The sequence below is a fragment of the Meleagris gallopavo genome, chromosome 12, assembly GCF_905368555.1.
Source record: "Meleagris gallopavo chromosome 12, MGAL_WU_HG_1.1, whole genome shotgun sequence".
In the NCBI taxonomy this organism is placed as follows: domain Eukaryota; kingdom Metazoa; phylum Chordata; class Aves; order Galliformes; family Phasianidae; genus Meleagris; species Meleagris gallopavo.
Window position 1 is genome coordinate 14,408,143 of NC_139415.1, and position 22,362 is coordinate 14,430,504.

The window sequence follows — 22,362 nt, forward strand, 5'->3', positions numbered from 1 at the left end:
GCCCTTTCTTCTGATAGAAGGTGTTGAGTTTATGCCCCTTTGGTAAATTGCCATTACAGGATTGTGCAGAGCTTTTAATAGATCTCTTCTCTGTAGCCACTGACTCTTCAGAAGTGGTTTGACAGTAATGGTAATTATTTAGGGAACACACACGAGTGATTTGCATATAAACACAAACTTTTTTTTTTTTAAAAGATACTTCAGTGCTTGTAAAAGGCGCTGCCTTACTGGGCCTCCTTTGGAAATGAGTCTCCAGTTTCCTTCCTAGGTTTGTTTTCCCCGTGAGTTATGGAAAGGGATGATCTATTTCTGTGAACCTCTTGTTACAAAAATATACCTCTTGTTACGAAGGAGGCGACCAGCTTGAAGGAGAGAGTGAGGGATGAGAGTGCAGGCCTGAATTCCCTCTGGAGCTGCTGGAACACGTGGTGCTGCCTTTCTTCTCTTGTACTGATCCTCATGTGAGCCATAGCAGGCCTTCCATTTTTCTCTGTATACTAGATGTCACTTTACCAGTACCTGCTGACTTCTCACATCACTCCTTCCCCTTGCTGCTCATCCCTCTTCTCATACTCCTGGATGTGCTCTGCTCCATGTACCACATCTCCAGGGGTGTGATTGGAACCAATGTGGCAAGTTAGAGAACCCAGTGTTAAAGAAACATTCTGCTTGCTGGCCCGATCTCTGCACGTGGCACAGTGCCTTTGAGGGGCAGCATACCGGGATTTTGCTTGGGATGTGATTTGATGTGCACAGCCCCTCCTGTGATGCATGGCTGCAGGAGGCAGAGCTTCATGCCCAGGTGTGCCTGGGGGGAGGTGTGTTGCTTGGTGGGGAATGACGTTACAAAGAACGTATCTGATTGTAGCACCTTAGTGCAGTCCTGCGAATTAGATGGGAAGAGGCCTTCTGGCATGTACAGGTACAGTTACAACTGAAAATATTTTGAAGGAAGTCGAAAGAGTGAAAGGAAATTGTGAAATATTTTTAGAAAAATGCAGCCAAGCACTTCCTTCTTCATTTCCCCGCATACATACTCATCATTTTTCTTTGGTTTCAGAATAGGCAGAAACAAACTGAAAGCAGTACTTATACAACTACAGTCAGGTGCGGGTTTTTTTCTTCAGCAGCTTTCACTATCAGGTACTATATTAAGGTGCTTGAAGCAGCTGATGGGTCTGTTACTTCTACTGACTGTCTGCTCGTAAATGCTCAGATGAAAGCTCTGCAGATTGTGCAAAGGAGTTGGAACATTCTTGTTCCTTTCATGTCAAAAATGGAGGAAGAAACGTGCTCGTTTCATGATTTTTGGTAAGATGGAGTAATCTTGTTTGAGCAAATTCAGAAATGAAAAGCCAGGCATGGGATCCAGGCACCTGGAGCCTGAAAACCCTGTGGGATCTGAGGAGGATCGAGGTACGACAAAAAAACCAATAACCATAATTAAGGAGAGTTTTATTCAAGATCCCTTGATTGCACAGATCAAACATTCTTCTTAAGCTTAGCATTTTCCTTTAGTTCTCTGTCCTTCTGCAACAAAAACTGTAGGATTCTTCCTTGTATCAAGAGAGTAAGTTGGTTTCCTTTGGTTATCTTATTTCCATTCAAGCATTCAGATAACAAAATTGTCTTCTGTGAAGCGTGAATTTGGCATCATCAGGTCATATTTTTAAATAATTCTGCACCCTGGTTTGCTTTGCCAACGAATCTGTAACAGTAGCACAGAATTGACATGGGTGGACTTGCATTATCTGAGGCCGTGAAAGGAAAACCTGAATCCAAACACAGTGGCAAGATTTGGGAGCTGGCCAAGACCTGACCCTACTTCTGCAGCAAACTGCCTGTGCAGTGGAGATGTTAGCTACACTTTAGCAGTGTGCTGCCTTTGATGCTTGTTAGTACTAAAAATAATTCTGATACTGATTTCCCCAGGGTAATTAGCCTGTGCAGAATCAGACCGAGATTAGACTTCTGGTGCTGTCGCAAACTTAAGCTTAGGTATTTACCCTGCACTGCAGGGCATGGATGCAGGAAGAAAGATCTGTCTCACTTGTTGTATATTGTCATGTAAGTTTCTAATTCAGTGACCCTTGCTAGCTTGTGTGGTCACCTCAGGTGAATGGCCTCAAGCCCACCTAGATCAGATTTCTGTTTTGGACTTGTTTTTCTCAGCAGAAGAAGCCCAATGCTTGAAGTTCTTGATAACCCAAGAGATATCTTGTCCATGGTGATCTATGCGGTTTTATTTTAAATGTTTTAAGCATGGGTGTAACTGGTGCTGAGTTTGGAGTGTTCCAGGAGATACCGGTAGCTCTGAACAAAGCTCTGGCTTTGCTTGGATGTGCAGATGTTTTGTGGCTTTGTTTAGATGTACAGATAAATATTTTCTTATCTCTATGGCAGTCGATGCTTATGGTTAAGTAGTGCATTTCCAAAGAAGCAACCAAAAGGAGGCACTGCAAAGAAGAAAGCATAGGTTTCTTTTTCTGAAGTGATTCTGCTCTTGGTTGTAATGGTTCATACAGGACTCAGGCACTTTACTGGAATAACAGTCCGGAGCAGACAGTTGTTGTTTAGCCAGCAGAGAGCTGTTTTCCTCATCTTTTTTTTTTTTTTCTTTTTTTCTTTTTTTCCTCCTCAGGGAGAAATAGTTTAATTTCTGGTTACCAGTATTCGTAGGAAAACTGTGATTAGCTTTGTAAATCATGTAATGTTAGCTTTCATGGCAGTGCCTGCCAGGCAGGCAGAGTTTGGGGTGAGCACTCTATGTCAGAATCAACAGAGATTATATAGCAAGGGAGTTGCATTAGTTATTATCCAGTGTGAACATATGGTAAGATGTAGGCAGCTGAAGAACATCTTCCTAACAGCTTCTAACACGTGTTGCTGTTTTCAGCTACTGAGGGTCTAAATGTTGGCTAGCATTTAGTTTCAGCTGAAAACACACTGATTGACCCATGCGTTGTGAAGATTAATGGCACGCAGACTGACCCAGCTTTTTGGCTTTAACTGGGGAAGTCAACTGTGCACAATGACTCCCAGATTTGTGGACGTTGTGGTGGTGGCATGCTTGGCTGCGCTCAGATCTATCTGCTGGCTTTGAGGGCGCATCTTAAGGGCTTTGGCAGGGAGTGTTTCAGGGGTGTTTCAATGAACGTTGTGCATTTTGGATGTGTGGAGTGTCGTTACTTAAGGAGAAGAGCAGGAACGTGCAGTATGTAAACCAGTTTGGTTTTGTGTCCCAATTCTGGCTTCCTGACAGGGCTGTAAGTGAAGCAGAAGTACAGGACGATCTCTCTATATTTTCAATAACTTTTGGAATCTCTCTTGGAGCCTTCTGTTAGAATATCTAAAGAATGCTTTCTCTCTGAATATTGTAACTACTTAAGGGAATAAGTAGTGTGTGCTACTGGGAGAGGGAGCAAAACACATTATTTAAAAAAAGGAAAAAGTAAACTGAAGGACTGTGATCAGAAGGTACTTAAGGGAAGATAAACAGCTAGAAATACTCATTACATCAGTCAGATGATGTGCTGTTACCAGTTGTTGTGTCATTAATCTTTTCTTTTTCCTAGTCCCCATTGCCCCCAAAAGAGAAGATGATGAAGCAAAAGAACAAGATGTAATAAAAATGACAGGTGCAGTCCGGAGTGGTCTCTATGAAGGAAGGGATTAAAATATATAGATTGCTCTGAGCCTCTGAGATTTAGCAGCATAGTACAGAATATGCTGTAGAAGATAGGCTAAAAAGATTTTTTTTTTTTAATCTGTTTTTTCTTGCATAAGAGCAAGGAGCCATTCAATTAAAAACAACCAAGTTAACATTGATAACAGGAAATGTTTCTCCCTGAATGATCATTGTTTGCAGCTTTTTGGTACAATGTGCCACTGATACAAGGAAGGAATAGAGGCTGTACTTAGAGCCTCCCCGTGGGTGCTTAGGGGATATTTGGAGATAAGCTTGGCACTGAGCTTCTGAGACAGTGGAAGGAAAAGGAAAAGCTTCTGGCCTATGGCAGATAAGGAGTACGTGAGTGAGCAACATGTTGACATGGAGAATGTGCTTTTACAAGAAATGGGCAATTTTTCTCTAAAGAATCTGTTTTTTATTGATGCTGCTCAGTGTGGGAAAGAAGAATAGAGGAAAACTGATGGAGGAAGAGAGGATGGACTGGATTTATTAGCAATGCAATCCCATGTTCAATAGAAGCAATAGTTGTGCAAGTCAGTGTGTGCTTTTTGGGCATGGATCCAGTACCAGGTTGGGTTGTGTGGAGGTCCCCATCCCTCACTTTGCCCTGTTCTCTCTGGGGAATGAATTTCTGGGGTGGTTTTGTTTGTTGTGGTTTTTTTTTTTTTTTTCTTATTTTTTTCTGCATGAAGTGGAGAAGTGAAAAAAGTGCCAGTCTGCAGCATCTGGCAGATGTCAGACTGAATTTGCACTTCAGATTGTATTTGTGCTTTTTTTCTAAAACCAGGACACTTGCTGTTGCAAAATAATTTCTTCATTTGTGTTTTACAACAGTCATTTGGATTAATTTGCTTGTCATGACAGCATTTATAAAATGAAAGTGCCAGTTGCAGCAGGAGTGTGGGTGTGTGGATTCAGGGGTGGAATATGGCCAAACCTCTTGGCAGTGCAGGGCTGGGCTAAACAGCTTCTCTGGCCTCACTTCAGGCATCCCTGTGCTTTCCTTACACAGCAAATACTGCCAGCACTGCTTGGTGGCAGATGCTGGAGCATCTTTGCTGCTGTCCTGGAAAAAAAACCAAAAACTTATGTTTTTTCTCTAATTTTTTTTTTTCTTTTTTTTTTTTTCCTTCACTGTGGTTGTCTGCCTTGAGGAATAATTTGCTCATGGTGGGTTGAATACAAGTGGGACTCATACTGTGTGGTCCCTGTGTGCCATCCTTGCTGAGTAGACTTTTGTAGCAAGAAAAAAACCTAGAAGTATGGAACCACGTAAAACTTACAGGAACTGGAGTGCTGCTAGGAAACAAGGTCTCTAAGCAAACAGAGTAAAAACCATAGCAGTGGGTCGTCAAATTGAGTAGGGCGGAGAACAACAGGAAGGGAATAGGAAGCAGCAAGAGCCTTGGGAGGTGAGTGTTGCGAGCTGGGTCCTGCCTTTATTTAGGCTGAATTCTCTTTGGCAGGTTTTGTGCATGTAGACAAACAAGTTGGGGAGTGCTGGCATTAAAGGAGTTGTTTAAATGAGTTCCAGCAGTAGTGTTTCATAATGTTTTGTGCAAAAGTTTGGCCTGATGATTCCTCTTATGTGATAAAATCTACCAAGAAGACTTTTAACTGCTTTATGAGTTTTTTATTTAAAGAGGGAAGAAAGAGAAAGCTGTCAGCTAAGGTGGGCAAATTAAGCCAAGTCTCCAGTGAGCTTGCATGGGGATCTGAGTGCTTCAGCATTGGTTTTGCTTCTCAGAGATGCTGTGAGGAAAAAATAATTCCAGTTTGTCCATGTGCGCTTTGATACTGGGCCTGATTGCAGGAGCTAGAGATGAAAATACTGTGTTTAGCCAATATATGTATGCCAGCACACACTCCTGTATGGACAAAATCTGATACCGATGAGTTGAATGCATGTAATGCTGTAATAACTTATTATTTTTTATATTGAATATAACTATTCTGTAGCAAGCTGCATGGATGGGAGCTTCAGTATAGCAACGCAGATGGAGGCAGGAGGGGTTGTATAATTCTATGATGATTGTATAGTTTTGGTTGCATAACAGTGCAGGAAAAGAATTTTTTGTAGATGCTCAGACATCGCAAGTATGGTGAGGATAGTCATAACATAATTTAAATTAGTTAATAATGCAACCTTCAAATTAATGTGAGAGTAGATGTCTTAGAGAGCAGACCGTGGTTTCTCTATCTAGGTTTATGCACAGTTGTATTTCTGTTTTCTGATCATTCTGACGTTTTCCTTAGCAATCAGGATAATAGTGGATTAAGTTAATTTTGGTAAACTGTGCAATTTGTTCAACTGTGTGTATTTAAATGTACTGTGGGCTTTGGAAGCAGCAATCATGAAGTGAATGAGTATACATTGCTATTGATGCAGGTATGTGAAGTAAGCTGTGTTACATGTGTCATCAGAGACTGTAAAAGAGCGAATCTTGAAGGTTTCATTAGCTTTTTTCTTAATGAGTTTGGATGATGATTTGACTTTCTGCTTTTCAGAATAAGGATGGTTGTTCATCTATCAGCCACGAAAGACCCTGTCCATGAGGATATTCCTGTGCACAGAGGCATCTGTTTGACCTTTGCATTACAATGCAGATTTGGTGAGTGATTTTTGGTTTGAATCTTTTCTTGTCACCCATCACTGTTGCAGGTAGAGATGAGAGATGAGTCCACCAGCAGTTTTTCAAAATCTTTAATTCCTTCTGTTTGTTTCTGTCCTTATTTTCTCTCAACTGCCTTCTTTATGAGGAATATTACTTCTGCAGAGGCGACTTCCATTGAGAACGTGTTAACAAAAGGGAATATTTTGAGGTCTTACTTGGACTTTCTGAAGTTATATCAGGAGACTCTTCTGCCTCAGTCCCTTATTTTGTGGAGCTGATGTTTGTGTTGCACTTATCCACCCGTAAGTCATGTCAGAACTCTCATAGCTTAAGAAGTTGCAAAGCAGATGTGCATAGCCTGGAAAATCGTCATCAGAAACTGCAATGCCAGCTTTGCTACCTTTTTTTGTGTGCTAGTGTTATTTTGATTTAACTCCCATCGGTAAGTTTTGTATAGAAACGATTTTAAATGGGTTAAATCACCAATTTTTGCCAGTTAGCACTTGGCAGAATAATTGAAACAGTATTTCCTCATAACAGTCATAAAACAGAGAACAGACGTTGCATTTTAGTGTAGGATTAATTACTTGTTCTGTTTTCCCCCTCAACAATTAAACCTACCTACCAGATTTCATTGGGAAGCACTAATACTTTGTGGCATGCTTTCTTTTTACTGCTTAGAAAAATGACTGAAAGTTTTAAGATGATGCAACATGAATCATAATCTTCAACTGCTGTTTCGTTCTCGTGATTGACTTGCCTTCTTCCTACATTCTTTTTAATCACCCCCAGGAATCACTGATGCTGCTTTGTACCAGAGGCATTGCTGAGGTTCCATGTGCAGCCATGGACTTGGAGAAACCATCTGTCTGGGGATCCCTGAAGCAGAGAACGAGGCCGTTCCTGCAAAACTTAAGTGTGAGGAAGACGAAGAAGAGGTCGAGCAAGATGGTGGTGAGCAAGATCCGCTCCCTGGACCGACGCCTCAGCGTGTCGGTGCCTGACATGCTGGAGGTGGAGACTCTCACCGAAGAAGAAACAACGTATTCAAGCACTCAGATGCTGTCCAGTGGCTACCCCCGTGGTGCCCCCAGGCCTATGGTGTCTCTGAAAAGAAGGAACTCATCGATGAGGCCAGAGGGAGAGGGCTGGCCGTGGCTGCAGCCTTCAGCTGCGTGCACAGAGCCAGCTGTGGCCCACTTGGATGTGCCTATGGCAGACGGCCCTGTGTCCGAGGGCAAGCGGCCGTCCAGCAATGACCTCTTGGAGCTGCTGCAGAGAGCCCACCTGAGCACTGAGCTGGCAAACGAGATGATGGAGGTGAGGGGCTTGGAATTAGCCAGACTGAGCTGCCACCGTGGGGCTTATTTGAGTGGATTATAAAGGGATGGAGAAGGGTGCCCTGTGCCAGGAATGAGTGAGGAAAAAAAGAAAGAGCGTAAACCAACCGTGATATTCAGATAACTATTCTGTCAGCAAAAGAAATTAACATCTTTTTCTCACCACCTTTGTGGTCAGTGCTTCTGTGACAGTGCCTCTGAAACTGGAGGATCCACGTCTAAGTTGTCCTGAGACAATAAATCCTGCCTGAACCTCAAATGGGGAATCTGCAGGTGCATGATTGTTGTCTGAGACATTTTAGCCAAAATTTGTTTTGTTTGTGTTGTGGAAATGTATCTCTTCCAATTGAGTTATCACTAGAAAGGTTAGATTATGAGCTATGTTTCTAGGCCATTTTCCCATAGTTTAACTGTCACTGGGATGGCAGCTTTTGTCATCTGAGATGCAAAAATGAAAGACATATTGTGTGGTAAAGCTCTCCTTTGAGATTGTTGATTTCACAGGCAAATTTACCTTTTGAGCTCTGAATTCAAAATTATGGTCATTGCTACTACAGGAAAAGTGATCTTTGCTGGTAGAAAACCACTTGTTTTGCATCTCAAAGGTCTGTGCATTCCTATTGAAGCAGAGCTATCACTAGCCTGATGTGATGCAACGTAGCCCATGAGTAACTATGCTTCTAGTTACTAAATTTTAAACTTGTTGGCTTTCTGTGGTCTACATTAAAACTAGCTAAAATAGTATATCACTTTATTTCTAGGAGTTGGACTCAGTGACCCCTATGGGTCCTTTCTGTCTTGGGATATTCTACATTTCTTTGCTGTACCACATCTGAAATAGTAGGATCTCGGGTTAATCAGCATATACAGCTGGCTGGAGGCTATGGACGTGGTGTCATTTTAGGAGTTTGTTTCCGGGTTATTCTAGTGGTATCTGCAATCCTTTTCTGCTGTTATAGACCAACAGATTCTGAGCTAATATTCATTGAGTGTATTTGCAGCAGTGCCAAAAGTAATCCCAAAATCTGCTTGACTTTGGGCGAGCTAAGTACTTCAGCAGAAGGTGGCAATTGTGTAGTGATGGAATAGATTAACTTCAAGATGAGTTTCCTCCAGATGCAGAGCAATCTGTCTTATTCTCTGTAGCATTAAAATCAATCCCAGTGTATGTGTGTGTGTTTGTGTATATAAACATTTTAATACTTAGAGCAATGGTTAGGTATGAAACTATGTGAATACACTACCTTTCTTCCTGTATTCTGCCTCCAGTAACAACTTTTAAATGCAGAAGAAGATTATTTCTAAATAACAAGTGGCAGAATGAAGCAAGTGGATGTAGAAACAGATAAGGAATACTGAAGTCAATCTTTTTGTGTTTAGCTCTTCTACATGACTGAACAGGCGCAAAATCTGTGCTCTGTGTGCCTCAGGTTGAAACAGCATGTTGCATACCTACTAGTTGAGGTTGCTGTAGAGAGCACAACAATCAACTCATTCTTTTGTGAGCAGCCTTCACTGAGTGGCGAGGTGTAAATCAAAAGGAAGGCAGATCCCTGGAACAAAACAAACTAAAAAAAGCAAAGATGTAGGTTGAGCTTTTTTCCCCCTGAATTGCTTGTCACATGCTACCTACTCATTTCCTGGTTTCCTTTGGTCACCCAATTGCATGAGATACTTCCTGAGCCTCACGCACGAGCTCAGTGTGGGTTGTGGTTTTCAGTCTTCTAAATGCTCAGCACGGAGCTGTCAGTGCATGGAGTGTTCCATCGTCAGTAAAGGCTCTCCTACACGCACCACATATTAATTTGCTAGGAGATTTACTTTATCCCCTGTTGCAGCAAGTTAGACAAATTGGAAGGCTGAAGGAGTTACTGACGTTGCCTTTAACCCCTGCCTCATTTGCTCAGGTTGCAGATGAGATGATGGCACTTCTAAGGACACTTTCTGCCTGTGGTGGTGCATCACCATTTCTTCATCTTGTAACACTTGCTGTGTGTCACTAGCAACCCCAAGCCCTGTCCGCCCACTGATGCACTTGATGAACTTGTGTTTTGAATCATTCTTCCACACCAAACAAGAGATGGTAAAGATTGTAGCCCAGTCAGGAGAAAAGCATGATATATTTATATGTATTCATGCGTGTGCTTCTGTTTTACTTTTGTACACAGACAGGTTTGGGACTATGACCGACTTTGTGAATGTGGCCTCATTTGCTCATATTTAAGTTCACAGTTGTCTTTGTGGTTAATTAAAATCAAGATTTCAGGGATATATTTGCAGCTGAACTTTCATCTCTATTCAGTGATGTTATTGCAATCAGCTACCTAGAATAATAGCACTTTACACTATATGAAGATAAAATGAAAAAAAATACATTTTTGATTCTGTATTAATTCAATGCAGAACAAGCTGTGAAGCGAAAGTATTATCAGTGCCAATGATGGTGCCTGTAGGGGATTCCTGTGAAGCCAAAGATTACTGTAGAAGTACTTGGTTTAATGCACACAAGTGAGATTTTATGCATACTAGTCAGAATGTTCCAAGTTAGGGTTCCCCTAGCAGCTGTAACTCAGCTCTGTTGTGCAAGGAAACTCTTCTGCTGCTCTTTATGATAATAATTTTCCTACTTCTAATGTGTTTTTGCAAGGTGGCCAAGTTATGATTACTATGGGAATCGTAATGTTAAATTTCGTCTGTCATGCGAGTAAAATTTTACTTGCAGTACAGAAGTATTGTGCTTCCTGATACGTAATGTATGTATTCGGGGACAGGGGAAGAATAATTACATAGAAGCTTGTATTTATTTTAGCATGTCAATATATCTTGGTTTTATGTGTGATGCAGAAGCTGGTTCTGTTTTTCTTTGTATACTGCTCAACACAATGCAGCTCTCATCAGAGACATGTGGATGCTGCCACACTGCACGCAATAGCATTTTCACATGAGGATCAAATTCCACGTTGTGTGCATTTCTGTAGAGTGAAGTGGTTGTTTTTACAGTAAATTCCTGTATTTGAATGGACTGCCATTTGAATTTGAATGTGACTGCCCTGTATTAAACCAAAGAGTTGCCCATGCACGTAGGTCCTCTTCAATCTAAGTGACAATGGTAGACTGTCCTGGTAGTCAAAATAGCATCAGTGGTGTCCTTACTATGGAGTGAAGCCCTTGTGTGTCCAAGCAGTCTAGACACCATCCCACCATAGCTTCAAGTTTTTGTGTGAGTCAGTTTTAGGAGGAAATGTTTGACTTCCTCTAATGTGCTCTAATAACAATCGTTTGAGCCTTCCAGTTACTATAGAATGTGGGGAAGTACACATCCAGCATCTTTTTTTCCCTTTCCCTTTGACTATTTATTGTTATTACGATTAATATTTTCATGGTCTTTCCATCCCTTGGAGTTACACATGTTGTATATGTATATAGCTGAGTTACTGAGTATAAACCAGAAGTGTAGAGGGTTCTAAATCAAAATACACAAAGGGGATTTTGCAGAAAACATCTCTTAGACCCTAACTTACTGGCAATTAAAGAAAAATGATAGTAATGTGAGAGAAACACCGACTGTCCAGCCCCAGGATATCTTTGCTGCTGCCACCACTTCTGGAATTTTTCCTATTTCGTCTTACAGAGGAAATTTGGAGATTGAACGAATAAAATTCTGTCCAGGAATATGGGTCAGCATTGCAACTTCAACTGGTGAGTCACCAGATGCAGTAACCCTCAGGCATCAGGAGTTTGTAGTAAGGACTTTCAACACTGGAAGCACAGTGTTCTACTGTAGAGAGCTTCTTCCAATTGCTAGAAGCAAGCACTTAATTTTTAGATCACACTGAAGATCACATTAAGTGTGCAATCACTGTAAAACAAGCAAAAAAAATTCCCATCTAAATTATTTGGTAGCCTGTGTTCAGAAGTATAAATGTGTTTTAACAAATAATTTAAATGGTTACGAGGGTTTTCTTTACTAATATTAAGACTTGAGGGATACTAGGAGAATTTTCTTGATCCTTGTGTTACTGTTGTCTAATTCTTTGTACTTTTTTTTTTATAGGAATGTGGAGGAATGGATTTAGAGTCGTCAGTATCTTCTCAAATGTTTGATGATCAGATGGTAAGTCCTTTAACCTGGTCAGACTGTTCAATGGAAACAAATATTTTTGGGTTCAGGTCCTTTGCTGCTTTGCTTCTTACAGATGAAAAATAAACAGGAAACCATACCAAAAAAATCCAACAGAACACAACAGCCAAACAAGCCCCAAAACAAAACCAGCAGGTGAAGTCTTCTGTAGATTTTTCCAGTGTGGTGTTTTGAGGGTATTTGTTGTGGCAGTGCAAGACACAAATATTCTAAGTAGAGTGTTCTGTAATTTTATGAAGTATTCTATAGTTTCTGCGTTGCAGTGAATAATTGATGAAAGCATCGGCTTAAATACTCAACCAGTATCCCAGTAATTAACAGCATCACAGTAAAGACTTCAAATACCTTAACGTGGATGTATAGATGACAGTTTTATGATAGTACGAAGAGGCATTGACAGCTGTGACGCGTGCTCGTCACATGAAATGTATTTGCTGTTTCTGAATGAATTTCTTCGTGTTTGTTCTCTGTTAACCTCCCCAGAAACTGTCCACTGGCTGATTTCACCAAACATGCCAGATGGGTGGTGGTGGTGACGTGGGATGTAACACTGGCAGCAACTCTGAACAAGAATTACTGAGTTTGCTATGGCAAAACTTCATAAGAAGCATTGCCCAGTGCTGCTTTTGTATCTTTTAGAACTGTATAAAAAAAAAAAAAAAGCCTGCTCAGTAACTTTATGAAGTGTGCACATCCTCACAAGTTCATTACCTGATTGTGAATGTGCAAGGAAGAGGCAGCTAGAAAAATAAAATGCATGAAGTTGCTAGGATTTGGAAATCCTGTTCATGCATTTATGATGTTTACTGCTACAACCCATTTTCAGGTGTAATCCTCCTCGTGTTACTCTTGGCTTTGTGAGTTTATCTGACAGTGATACTGAGCTATTTACATAATGAAACAAAGTCTCAGAAAAACATCTTTATTCCTCCTTCTGACAAGTGCACTGTGAAGGTTTCCCCAGTGAAAGAAGGTCTGTGAGAACACCTGTTCTGTCCGCGTGTCTGCCTGGTGAGACGTGCAGCAGGGATTGATTTCTCTGTTCATTTTAGGGTGCAGAGGAAGGAAGTGATTGTTTGAGCCACCTGCCCAGCCCCTTTGCTTACCTGCTGACCATCCACCTGAAAGAAGGCCGGAACCTGGTTATCAGAGATCGCTGCGGTGAGCCACACCTTTCATCTGCTTCCTTTTAAGAGTTGCACCACTCTGCTTTCCCTGACTTGAGTTTGGCTGCACTTTGCACCGTCAGCTTCTTTTCTTATCTCTGATGCAACAAGCTGTTGACTTCTGTCCAGATCAGAGCACTCAACACCTGGGTTTGTCCACCTTATATACACAGGGGAGGGAGCTGCCCTGTGTTTGCTGCTCCTGCTGCCCGATTGTGCAGCTGCAAAACCCCTCCCTTGTTGGAATTAGCACCTGCAGTCATTAATCTTGAGAAGTTCTAATTAAGCTTAAAAAAGTAAAAATTTTGGAATGTGATAAATGAATTAGCACGCTCTAGGAGTGCTTTTTGGGTTATCTGTGAAGATTTTAGTGAAAGGGTAACTGTGAGAATAGGGGTGTAAACCAAATCTACCCCCCGTCTAATGTCAGCTGCAATTTGAGATGAAGGAATAGGGTTTATTCATACAGGTTTAAAGGAAATAAGCTTGAACTAGCCATAGACTTGTGAAGGTTTGCATCTGGAAGAATCTGTGTGGGTTAATTAACCTCATATGGGTGCTTGCTTTTGGGATTTCCATCTTCTGTTATCTCAGTTAACTTTTTCCATGTCTTCACCAAACAGTAACTGTCGGCCAAGCATATGCTACATTTTCCCTCCTAGCTTCCAGCTTTTGGAGGGAGCGAATGAATACTTAGATTAAGATCATCACTCTTCAGACAGAAGCACGTACTTCCTGACAGCATAGCAGTTCATCAGTTTTACTAGCAAGCCTCACAAGCCAGAACACATCCAGCTGTTTCTACAGAAAAGATACTATAAATGAGCAATTCCAGTAGAGGAGGATTTCTGTGGAAGACAGAACACAGTTTTCTTTTGGCTGTGGTTTCCTGCGTAAGAGTGCAGATGTTTTAACAAAGCTTTGTACAATGGTGAAACAGCATAATCAAGGGGAAAAATCAATTTGGGTCTGTCACTTTTGTGGCAGATGACTGTTCATTTAGAAGACTGTCAGGTGGTAAATAATTTAGTAAAATTCCTGCTTTTTTAATTTTCTTTAAATGGACATTGGGGTGAGGAGGAAATAGTGACTCAGTAATTATTCTTCAGGCACAGTCATGTTAGTGGCCTCTTCAGGAAAACTTACTGGTGATGCCCGATGCACATCCAAATAGATCTGTGCTGTCCTACTGGTTACTCAGGATCTTTGTGAGATATTTAGGTCTGAGCTCCAGCTGCTGTGGTTTTGCAGTGTGTTTTTATAAGTGGGAAGTTGTTGGAGAGATGAGCAAAGCCAACATGAGGAAACCTCAGAAAACTTGTGGGCTGGGAGAATGCAACTTCCCTTCTTTCCCTCACCGTGACTCGGGATATGGCTGCTGAGCTGGGGTGTAATATCCCACTCCAATAGTTTGACTATAGGAACACGCTGCCTGCAGCCAGTGCATCCCGCAGTCTGGCTGTGGAGCCAGGACTGGAGGCCAAATCGTGCTCATTCATGTTTTGAGAACAGGAAACCCCCCAGATCTAACCAAGCAAAGCTGTCTGACGCAGCTGTGTGATGATTTCAAACCCTCTTCACCACGTTTTTTTTTTTTTTTAATGTGCAGCAGAGTTCTCTGGAACTCTGCAGTGGGTAAATGCTGTGTTGTTGGTCATGTGTTTTTAGTGTGGGTACTGGGGGTTTGAACATCCTCTGGTCAACACTGTGTGAACAACTGCAAAAATGCTCAGGTAGGTAGCAGGGATGTCAGGCTTCGTGAGTAGGAGTTCAGCAGTGCTTGCTCACATACAGTGGACATACTTGGTGGTAAGCGACCAGTGATGGAAACGAAAGGACAGAAAGTTGTCATATAAACCACAGAACCTGAATGAAGAGTGTATTACCAGCATCTTCAGCTTAGATCAGTTTTGTAGATTTCCTGCATTTTTGGTTTTAGTCATAGCAATAACAGCAATTGCTTTGGGGGGGAAAAAAGACTGAGCAACAATCAAATCCACTGATGTACGTTTCAGGAAAGCTTTGCGTTTGCTCAAAGAAAACTGCACTTGTGTGCTGCCCTACCCTGCTCTCACACCTGCTGTTTTCCCCTCGATGTTAACTCCCTGGCAGCTCCCTGAACAGCTCCTGCTGAGGCTCAGGGGCTTGCATGAGGAGCAGAAGCCTCTCCGTGTGTCCCTGCTGCCCTCTGCTGCCTGTTTGCTGCCTTGTCTGCAGCCTATGCCATCCCCAGGGCAGGGAGAGGAAGCGGAGGCTTCAGTTGCGTTGTGCACTTTAATACATGTGTGTAGGTATGTATTCAGCTAAGGTGTTTGACAGAGAAAATATCTTTCTGCCATTGGAAACAGCTGTTGCTGGATAGTCCTGGTTCTTCTCAGCAAATTCGTATCTTTCCCTGAGTTGATTTGTTACACGTTTGTAATGAAGGAAGTAATTGCACCTGGCTGTGTGAAGGTGAGGAATGGTTCTGCTCTAAGACTGGTATGACTTCACTTCTCCTAAACCTTGCAGATACTCTTCTGAACTCTCACTCACTGTGTACATCTCTTTTAGGGACGCATTTCCTTTGGTTTCACTTTGCCAGATTTGTCTCACTCTTTATTTACCTTCATAATATTATCTGTTAACTTCTACTCCTTGCTGCTTTTTTCTTTACCTTTTGCCTCTCCCATTGTTTTTCAGCTGTCTGTGTTTTTATGTATCCAAGCCAAGGGAGGAAAGATCTATAGAGCAGGATCTTGATTCAGTAGAAAATTGAGAGATGCTCCAAATATATCCCTCTCCTGATCAGTGTTGCAGTGTCCTCTCCTAGGGGCTCACTGACCACCAGCTTGCTGGGAATCTGGTTTATGTGCTTCTCAATTATGCTTCTTGGGTACAGGCCACCATGGCCAGCATGGCCATATACTAGAGACTGCCTAAGCAGACAGGAAGGTGTGCTTGGAGAGTGGCAATCACATCCCCTGTGTGTACATGGTGCCTGATGGCAGATTGCGTGGGTCCTCCCATATTTATGACTGCAACTAATGAACCAAACACTGTGAATGTGTGTGGATACCAACCCAATGCCAACATTTTGCTTTTTGTGCACTATGTATAGTGTTCTTGTTACTAATAACCCAGTAATGTAATGGTAATGGTGAGGAGTTTGTGACTTGTGTAGTTTCAATACTGTAAATAGTAACAAAGCAAAATGCATTTTATTATTGAAATGTGCATATCTGGGCAACACTGCTGAGTTCTGCAGGAGTGAAAATTACTGTACGTTTTATTTGGCTTTGATAAAATATTAAGCACTCTAAGCCACCAGTTCCAAATATTGCTAGTTTGTTGTGTGTTTGGTGGCTTTATGGCCTCTTGAGTGCATTTCTGTGAAGCTCACGACTTCCAGCTCTGTGTGCTTTGAACTGGGAGGAGGTGGAGCCCATTTCTTCTTGTTCCTCCACTTTCCTTTGGCAGAGGGATGCCTGATGTTTGTGTGATTTGGTCTAACAAATTCTGAAATGTCACAGTCTCTTCTGGCCCTGGGATGCTCTGACTGTGCCTGTTACTATCTGTACAGCCAACCAGCTCCACAGGACAGCTTCACTGTGACAACGAGCAGCAAGATGGTGCCACAGCTGCAGGGAGGTCTTGCCTTCCTTCTATTGACAATTCCACTGTACTACTTTGAGGAAAAAAACAGATAGTTTTGAGTGCATTTAAGGGTGAGAAGCTCCTCATGTTTCTAAATTCCATACTTTCAGGCTTGGAAGGGTATGTTTACTTCTGTTACACGCTGTGGTTATGAGAAATACATTTCTTGGATGTGATGTCAGCTGATGAGTGTCTGTGGTTCTCTTTATTGTTTTTCCTTAGTTGCATTGCTCCGACAGACTTTTTTCCTCTCTTTTTTGCACAGCCTTGCATTTTCTAGATTTTTACAAGTTCTTTGTACCCTAGCAGTCCTTTCGTATTTCCTCCTCTCATCGTTTCCTGCTGCTACGCTTCGGTTTTGTTATCATTTCTTTCCTTTCGTGATCCAGACAGTAGAATGCGGGAAGTGTGTGTGAGGACTGCACAGAGGGAGCAGTGCAGGAGTGCAGAAGGGGCTGTCTGCTTGCTGTCTGCATCCCATCATCCCTGCTCAGAGGGCAGGCATGAGATAGCACTGTGCCCTCACAGCCCGGAAAGCCAAATGTATCCTAGGCTTCATCCAAAGCAACGTGGCCAGCAGGGAAGGGAGGTGATTCTGCCCTTCTTCTCTGCTGTGAGACCTCACGTGGAGTCCTCAGTACAGGAGAGAGATGGACCTGTGGAGTTCATCCAGAGGAAGGCCACAAAAATGACCCAAGGGGTGGAACACGTTCCCTATGAGGACAGGCTGAGAGATGGGGCTGTGCAGCCTAGGGGGGAGAGAAGGCTCTGGGGAGACCTGAGAGCAGCCTCACAGGACCTAAAGGGACTGTAAGAAAGAAAATGGAGAGAAAAGGGGACAGGATAGCACACGCTTCCTTCTTTAAGCACCAACACACCTGCTGTACACCTGCACCAGCCATTGCTCTGGGCTGTCTCCTGCCCAGCTCTGCGGTGGTGGCAGTGCTGTGGATGGCTTTGCACAAACAAGACTTGGGGGTTTGTCGGCTTGCACAGAATAAATCCATTGTTTGGAAAGCAAATACTCAGAGCAATTAGGCTGAATCACTCCCTGCAAACACACTGATTAATTTAAATTCTCTCTGTTTTCAGGGTATCTGCAATTAGATCATTAGCTCTTCAGATTTATTAATTATTCAGATGTATTAGGCAACTTTTCACACTTCTTTTTGAAAGGCTTAATCATGACTAATTTACAAACGCTGCGGATTTGAATGGCTTCAGTACTTATTTTTGATGTTTGCTGGGTTCTGCATGGCTCTGCATACAGCAGCTCGTGCTGCAGTGGTTGGTGCTGCTGTGCTGAATCCAGTTTCTGCAAGGATTTTTTTTTTAACTATCATTTGGAAATATCCTTAATTTTACCTTATTTTTTTTTCCTTCACGTACAGATCTGCATGCATTCTTCTCGTATGCTGTTGAGTTTTTTGGTTTATTTTCCCCTAAAGCGTACTGGTGATGCTTGCTTTCAAGAAATGTTTCTTTTCTGTCTGGTCGCTTAAAATTTGCTGTGCACAAAACTTTCCAAAATTACCTGGATTTCCTGCTCTCAGATTACGTGGTTTTTGTTTCTTTTTTTCTTCCCGATTTCCCCTTTAAGCCTTGATCTCAGCTATTTCACTACAAGGATATTTAAGAAGTGTGTTCCATTATAAAATGTCTTTTACTACTTGTTATAAATAACTCCAGTAATTCTATTTCTAGGAAGATTATAAGAAATCTATTCTTTATGTGCATATAAAATAAATCTTTCATTTCCTTCTGAAGATGCAAATGTAGGATTTTAACCAAAACTTGAAATGGTCTGGGTTATGTTTCACACTGTTTTTGCTTTGAGCTTTCAGGATTTTAATGCAAGTAAGTGGTAACTTTTTTATTTATGTAACAAAACTTGTTTCATATGCTGTATTTCCAGTAAATTTGCTCCTGTAAAATGGAATGTGGTTTGAAATCATATGGGATCTGGTGTTATTTTTTTTCTAATTATGAATCAAGCATGTATACTGTGAATATGGCTGATGTGGCACATCTCTTGCTGGCTGCTAGAGGGCAGCAGTATCCATTTAAAAACGCCATTAACAGTTTCTTGTGCTGCTGCACCTTGTCCTGCTGCCGTGTCTCAGCCACTTTGGCTCACTGAGTTTGCAGAGGTTTTAGCTGGGGCTCGCTGTGCCTGCACTTGTGTCTTTGTAGTGGTTGTCTTTGTAGTGGTAGTGGGAGACAAGAGAGGCAAAAGAATGGAGGTGAGCATCCCTTTTGATATGTTCTTGTGCAAAAATAGGTCTAGCTGATAGAATGATCAGCTGGTTGTTGTTTGGAAGTCATCCTTTTTTTTTTTTTTTCTGCTAACTGTTTTGGTTGTCTTTGCTGGGGGCTCACTTTTTTTAATGGCCTGGCTTCTTCAGAGTATTCTTGAACACCTTGTTTTGTCTAATAGAAAGCTAAAACATCCTCCTTTTAGATCAGTTTATATCAGTTCATATCTTAAATCACCATTCACTGGTTTGAAAAGCTTTACTGTTTGGCTAGCCTGTAGATTGTTCCTAATTAATAGCATTTAATAGATGCAATCGTCTGTCTGATCTTGAATCCAGAAGGCTTCAAACCTTGAACTCAGCTGCAGTTAACAATAATTTGCAGCCTGTGCTATTCATCCCATCAGGTATGGCTACCCCACCTGCCCCGTTTTTCATCCCCTGTCTCCTTTTAGCCTGTGCTGAACGCCTGAAAGCAATCTGGGGGCATCTTAAAAACCACCAGAAGTAAGTGCAGTGACCCAGGGACACACAGCAGCATTGCCAACACGATGCTAGGGAAACCTTGAAAGCCTCAGAAGGGGCTGCAGTGCCTTACCCACTCCATCCATCCTTGCTGCCTAACTCGATGAGCCCAAGGAAATGCCACCGAGCCCCGGTACGTGTCCAGCTGCCACCTCAGAGGTTGAGTTCCATCTGCCTGCTGGCGCAGAGGTGCCATTCTGTCATTTGTAGGGTGTCAGAGCCGCTCTCCCGCACTGCTGGCCCCGCTCCCTGCCTGCCTAGTTGAGATGTTACCCCTCTGACAGCCCGACAGCCAAGCGCTGCCGAAACCCATGCCCGCTCACAATTATTTTCCCTAACAATTAACACCGCACTAACTTGACACCTTTCCCTTGTTTGGCTTTTGTAAGCCATCATCCCTTTTTCTATTAATTCCAGGCATTAATATTTTCTTTTGCGCAAGTGCCGCCATTCACCCGTGAAACAGTTTGAACATTATGTAGCTGTCAAGATAGCGAGGGATTACCCAGTGTGCCTTGCCGGAGTAAGTGACACCACTGAGGCCCGGGTTTGAGATGTTTATTTTGAGAGTAAGCTGACAAGCATGAAGGCCTGATCCCAGTGTGGCAATCTTATTTAATTAAAGGCCTCTTTTTTATTATAGCTTTTTCCCCACTGTTTTATATATATATATATATATTGGTATGTATTCTTTTTCCTTTTACGTGTATATTTATAAAAAGAAAGATTGTTAAAGCCTAATTCACATGAACAGCACCAGGCAGCCCTTCCCCCCCTTTTTATTTCCCTTTATTAATGATCTGGAAAGCTTTCAGAGCAATAATGCCATTAGGATGCTTACTTAGATATGGTCCTCTTGCTTCCCATCCTTGGAGAAAGGGCTTGGAGTTTCGTGCTGGCAGATATTGAACTTGCTGGCTGTTTGCTTTCTCCAGCTTCTCTTTTTCTCTTTTTAGGCTTTGCCCTCTCTCATGGGTTTTCTGTGCCAAAACCAGTTGAGTTACAGCCATAGACCTCCTTCAATCCTATTCATGCTTTAATTTCATCAACTGCTTTCCTTATCTAAGCTGGTTACTATTTTGTGCACAGGATAGGTTCTGGACGTCATTATTACTGTTATTGTTTTTGAGCGTGCAGTTTCTTCCTACCCATCCTTTCTTTTCCTTTTAAAGCAGAACGGAGTTGGGATCTTTGGAGCTGGGAGAAACTAACACCCCAGAGCTCAATGATGTCATTTCTCAACCCGTAAATCCTCTGAGGGCCATTACCCACATAGCGGAGCTGAGTTTTATCTTACTATTTCCATTTATTGTGTAAAGCGCGCTGTTTTTAAGCCGTGTGCTTTATGTGGGACTTCAATCATAGTTTTGATAGGTATCCTAGTGGAAGGTTTACTCCTAACCCACTAAAACCAATGAGAAGCTGACCTCTGACTTCCCTGGCCTTTAGATCAGCCCTTTATTATTATCCTCTCTCTCAGAGGAGAAGGAAAAGAAATTTGTATTTGTATGTGACGTTTTTCCTAACAAAACAGTTGATTTCACCAATTGCTATTTAAAAAAAGAATCGTTTGTGGGTAGTATTTGAAATCCAATCAGTATTTTCCTTGTGTGAATGAAACATCCCTTAGGTGCAGAACTAGACAGGACTCTGTGATTCATCACTTTTGAAGTGAAAACAGAATACAAACTTTCTAGAATTCTTAAAAATAATTCTGTATATTCCCAGACATACCATTCTTCTTGGTATTTACTATTTGTTTCCAGATAGAATCCAGATAGGATCGTTAGGGTTGGAAAAGCCCACTAAGATCATCAAGTCCAACCATCCACTCGTCCCCACCATGCCCACTATGTTCCCGAGTGCCAAAACAGATGCTGTTGCTTAGCTGTTTTTTCTCAAGTCTGCATCTTTCTTCACATAGCATTGATCATATCTTCTCATTCATCACCGGAGCTCTTTGGTGACCTGGGAGGACGCATTCAGATTATTTTTGAAGCTGTGAAGTCTGAAGTTGTGCCGGCAGCAGCACCTTGAAATGAAGTGTTTGTGGTGCTGGCTGCACTGGCAGCATGCAGTGCCTGGTGTGGATGCATCTGTTGGGTTAGCTGATATGGAACTGTTAGCAGGGAAATGGAATTCTAAATGTAAAGTACAGTGCAGACAATATTGAACATTACAGATAAGCAGCACTTGGGATCGGTTAATTGTAAATGATGTTGCACCTCAATTTTATTCTTTCACTTATTGGCAATTGTGAGTTTTTGTAGTCTGTGTGCCTTACTAAATCAACCATCTAGTTCAATATTTTCCATATCTCACTTCCTCTTTTTTTTTTTTTTGTTAACCTGCATAGTGATTGGTGTTAGTGCAGAAACCATTGGTTTAATAATAATAATACAGTTTCCCTCTTCTCTTTTTCTCTGACAGCTGCAAGTCTGTCTATTGCTGCCGAGTGGCACGAGCCTCATGGTCTGTCTATGGACATCTGCTCCATAAAAATATGGGACATTATGGCCATGGCAGGATGTGCTGCTTGGATTAAAAAATGTGTTACCTGAGTATTGTTGGTTTTCTTTACAGAATCTGTTCTCTGTGTGATTCTATCCTGAGCTGGTGAATAATGTCAGTATTTGTTTCAGCGGAACTTCGAATTTGGACTTAAACAAATGGGCAAATGACACCAGCGATGAAATCCTGATGGGTGTTTTAGCTATTGTTACTGGTGTCCTTGGCACTCCTATCCAGAGTTATAATGCCTTTTAGTTTTGGTCTGAATATTTATTGTCTCAGGATCACATTTTCTCTTTTACTGTCTGCGTTCCTAATTGGCCTGTAAATATTTCTCCATCCTTGTTTGCTCTTTACTCAAAGATACTGAAGAATAATTAACACTCCATAAGAATAATAAGGAAGAGATCGAATAGACTATGAAGATGTTGCTGTCTGCTCTCAGAGAACTTTTCTGGTGATGTTCAATTGATTTCCTGTAC

The 22,362-nt window shown here is 41.9% G+C and overlaps 1 protein-coding gene across 5 annotated transcripts in view; it reads left to right on the plus strand.

Annotated features, from left to right (window-relative positions):
* The window catches only part of MCTP2 (multiple C2 and transmembrane domain containing 2), a 184,648-nt gene that overhangs the window by 79,926 nt on the left and 82,360 nt on the right, over positions 1 to 22,362 (plus strand). For all 5 annotated transcript variants that reach the window (XM_085234346.1, XM_085234348.1, XM_085234345.1 and 2 more), the window contains 4 exons: positions 6,200 to 6,303; positions 7,099 to 7,626; positions 11,701 to 11,760; positions 12,840 to 12,948. In XM_085234346.1, the coding sequence (XP_085090472.1) occupies positions 7,108 to 7,626; positions 11,701 to 11,760; positions 12,840 to 12,948 (688 nt within the window). In that variant the 5' untranslated portion in view covers positions 6,200 to 6,303; positions 7,099 to 7,107. The remainder of the gene's footprint in view (positions 1 to 6,199; positions 6,304 to 7,098; positions 7,627 to 11,700; positions 11,761 to 12,839; positions 12,949 to 22,362) is intronic.